This window comes from Lutjanus erythropterus, chromosome 21, assembly GCF_056507025.1.
Source record: "Lutjanus erythropterus isolate fLutEry1 chromosome 21, fLutEry1.hap2, whole genome shotgun sequence".
In the NCBI taxonomy this organism is placed as follows: domain Eukaryota; kingdom Metazoa; phylum Chordata; class Actinopteri; order Lutjaniformes; family Lutjanidae; genus Lutjanus; species Lutjanus erythropterus.
Genome location: NC_139337.1, coordinates 32897134 through 32899633, shown reverse-complemented (window position 1 = coordinate 32899633; position 2500 = coordinate 32897134). Strand labels below are relative to the sequence as shown.

General features: G+C 46.4%; 1 protein-coding gene across 1 annotated transcript in view; it reads left to right on the top strand.

Annotated features, from left to right (window-relative positions):
• Window positions 1-2500, top strand: part of arhgap28 (Rho GTPase activating protein 28) — a 19746-nt gene that overhangs the window by 9652 nt on the left and 7594 nt on the right. Inside the window, exon 9 of the mRNA XM_084747178.1 lies at window positions 1887-1964. Coding sequence (XP_084603304.1) covers window positions 1887-1964 — 78 coding nt within the window. The remainder of the gene's footprint in view (window positions 1-1886; window positions 1965-2500) is intronic.

The window sequence follows — 2500 nt, the reverse complement described above, 5'->3', positions numbered from 1 at the left end:
CCAGGGTCAATATTATTAACGTCCTTAAGAACTGATGTTTTTATTAAAGCCACTGCGGTTTAATGACGAGCTTTAACTTTGTAACGTTCAAAGCTTAAATCAAGTTAAACTGAGTTTTACACACAGAATAAAAACTTCAGTAAGAGTTTGAGCTGAGAAACAAAAGAAAAGAATCGTTGATGATCACAAAGCAGCAGGAGGACATGCAAAGTTCTCACAGCGTTTCCAAGAGTCAAGAACTGGACTGAGAAGAATCATCAAGACATTCAGAGACTCACAGAACAGAACAAACCTGACAGAAGGAAAACAGGTGAGAGACGCGTCTACAGACCCCAGAACAACTGACAAGACACGAGTGAATGACTTGGAGTCTCAAACAAGACAATCACTAGAGTCCTGCACAGGAATGACTGTGAGGTTTCAGACCTCGCCTTCAAACCAGACTGAAGTGTGCTGAGGACAACCTGGAGACAGGAAGTGTGTCCTTTGGACAGATGAGATGAAACTAGAGGTCTTTGTCCACAGAGACGTTGGTTATGTTTGGAGAAAGAAGGGAGAGGCGTCGAACCCAAAGACCAGCGTCCTCACAGTGAGACATGGTGGGACTCTGTGGAGACGCTTCAGTGTTTCTGGAACTGAGAATCTCATCAAGGTGGAAGGAAAGAAAACCTCAAGCAGCAAAACTGGATCAGAGTCGTCGCTTTCCAAACCAGAAGACCATCAGATCAGGAGGAGCCTGAGAGATTCACCACAGAAGAAGAGACTGGGATTCTTCAGGAGACGTCTGAGACTTTAAACTACAACAGACGACTGCAGGCTGTGATCCAACAAAGAGGAAACAGCTGACTGTTAGCATCAGGAGGACGATCATTGTGACTGTTAGCATCAAGAGGACGATCGTTCTGACTGTTAGCATCAGCAGGACGATCGTTCTGACCGTTAGCATCAAGAGGACGATCGTTCTGACCGTTAGCATCGGGAGGACGATCGTTCTGACCGTTAGCATCGGGAGGACGATCGTTCTGACCGTTAGCATCAAGAGGACGATCGTTCTGACCGTTAGCATCGGGAGGACGATCGTTCTGACCGTTAGCATCGGGAGGACGATCGTTCTGACCGTTAGCATCAGGAGGACGATCGTTCTGACCGTTAGCATCAGCAGGACGATCGTTCTGACCGTTAGCATCAGGAGGACGATCGTTCTGACCGTTAGCATCAGCAGGACGATCGTTCTGACCGTTAGCATCAGCAGGACGATCGTTCTGACCGTTAGCATCAGCAGGACGATCGTTCTGACCGTTAGCATCAGGAGGACGATCGTTCTGACCCTGCTGGTTTTTGGTTTTTGTGAAATCATTTTGTTTCTGTTTGCAAAGTAAAATAATGTAAGAATCCAAAATAAAACTAGGATGTTTGGAAAAGCTGAGTTAAAAATTTCTCGCTCTCTTTAACAGCACAAACACAAGATATTTACTGTTCAAACTCATAAACTTTATTGTTTTTGTTTGTTTTTTTGCAAATATACAGTCATTCTTTTGAGCAACAGAAAACTGTGAACGCTCCTGTTTGGAACAGGTGAAGTTAGCTTCATGCTAACAGCTGAACATTCTAGTGTTGCAGTGTGTGGTTAGCAGTTAGCATGAAGCTAACGTTTAAATGTATTACAGTTTAATTTAGATCAGATCAGCTGCTGTAAGAAAACTCCACTGACTGACCTGAGAACAGCTGCAGCTGCTCTTTGAGGTTCTCATGTTCCTACAAAAGAATGTCAGTCTGACCCCAGATCAGAAATGAGATGAAACCTGAGTCTGAATCCTGCTGATAAAATGTGTGTGTGTGTGTGTGTGTGTGTGTGTGTGTGTGTGTGTGTGTGTGTGTGTGTGTAGTTGTTATGTGTTTTACAGGAGACTGGTCTGCAGACTGAAGGGATTCTCAGAGTACCAGGATCAGCTGCTAGGCTGAAGGTAACACACACACACACACACACACACACACACACACACACACACACACACACACACAGTGTATATGTTCTACATACAGGCAGCGTCCTGTTTATTAGGAACAGCTGACTCTCGATCCATCCAGGGTTCTCCTCCCAGTGGCAAAGCCTCCATCCTGATCAGAACATAAACCCGCTGTTGGTTCCTTTTGACACGACGGCGCAGTGTCTCGGCTCCGAGCTCCTCCCCCTCTGAGTCCAGACACCTGACAGAAGAAACTCATTTCAGCTGTTTGTATCTGCAGCCTCATTCTTTTGGTCCCTCGTAACCACGACGATGCGCTGCAGCGCTTGCGTTGCTGCTGATGCTGCAGCGATCTGCTTGTCGATCTCAGGCTCCATCCTCCCGTCACGTGTGAACAAGAACCTGAGATACTTGAACTCCTCCACGTGGGGCAGCAGCTCACCCCCACCCTGATGGAACAGTCCACCATGTCCTCAGACCTGCAGGTGCTGACACTCATCATCAAACACAACAACCACATCATCTTAAAGCAG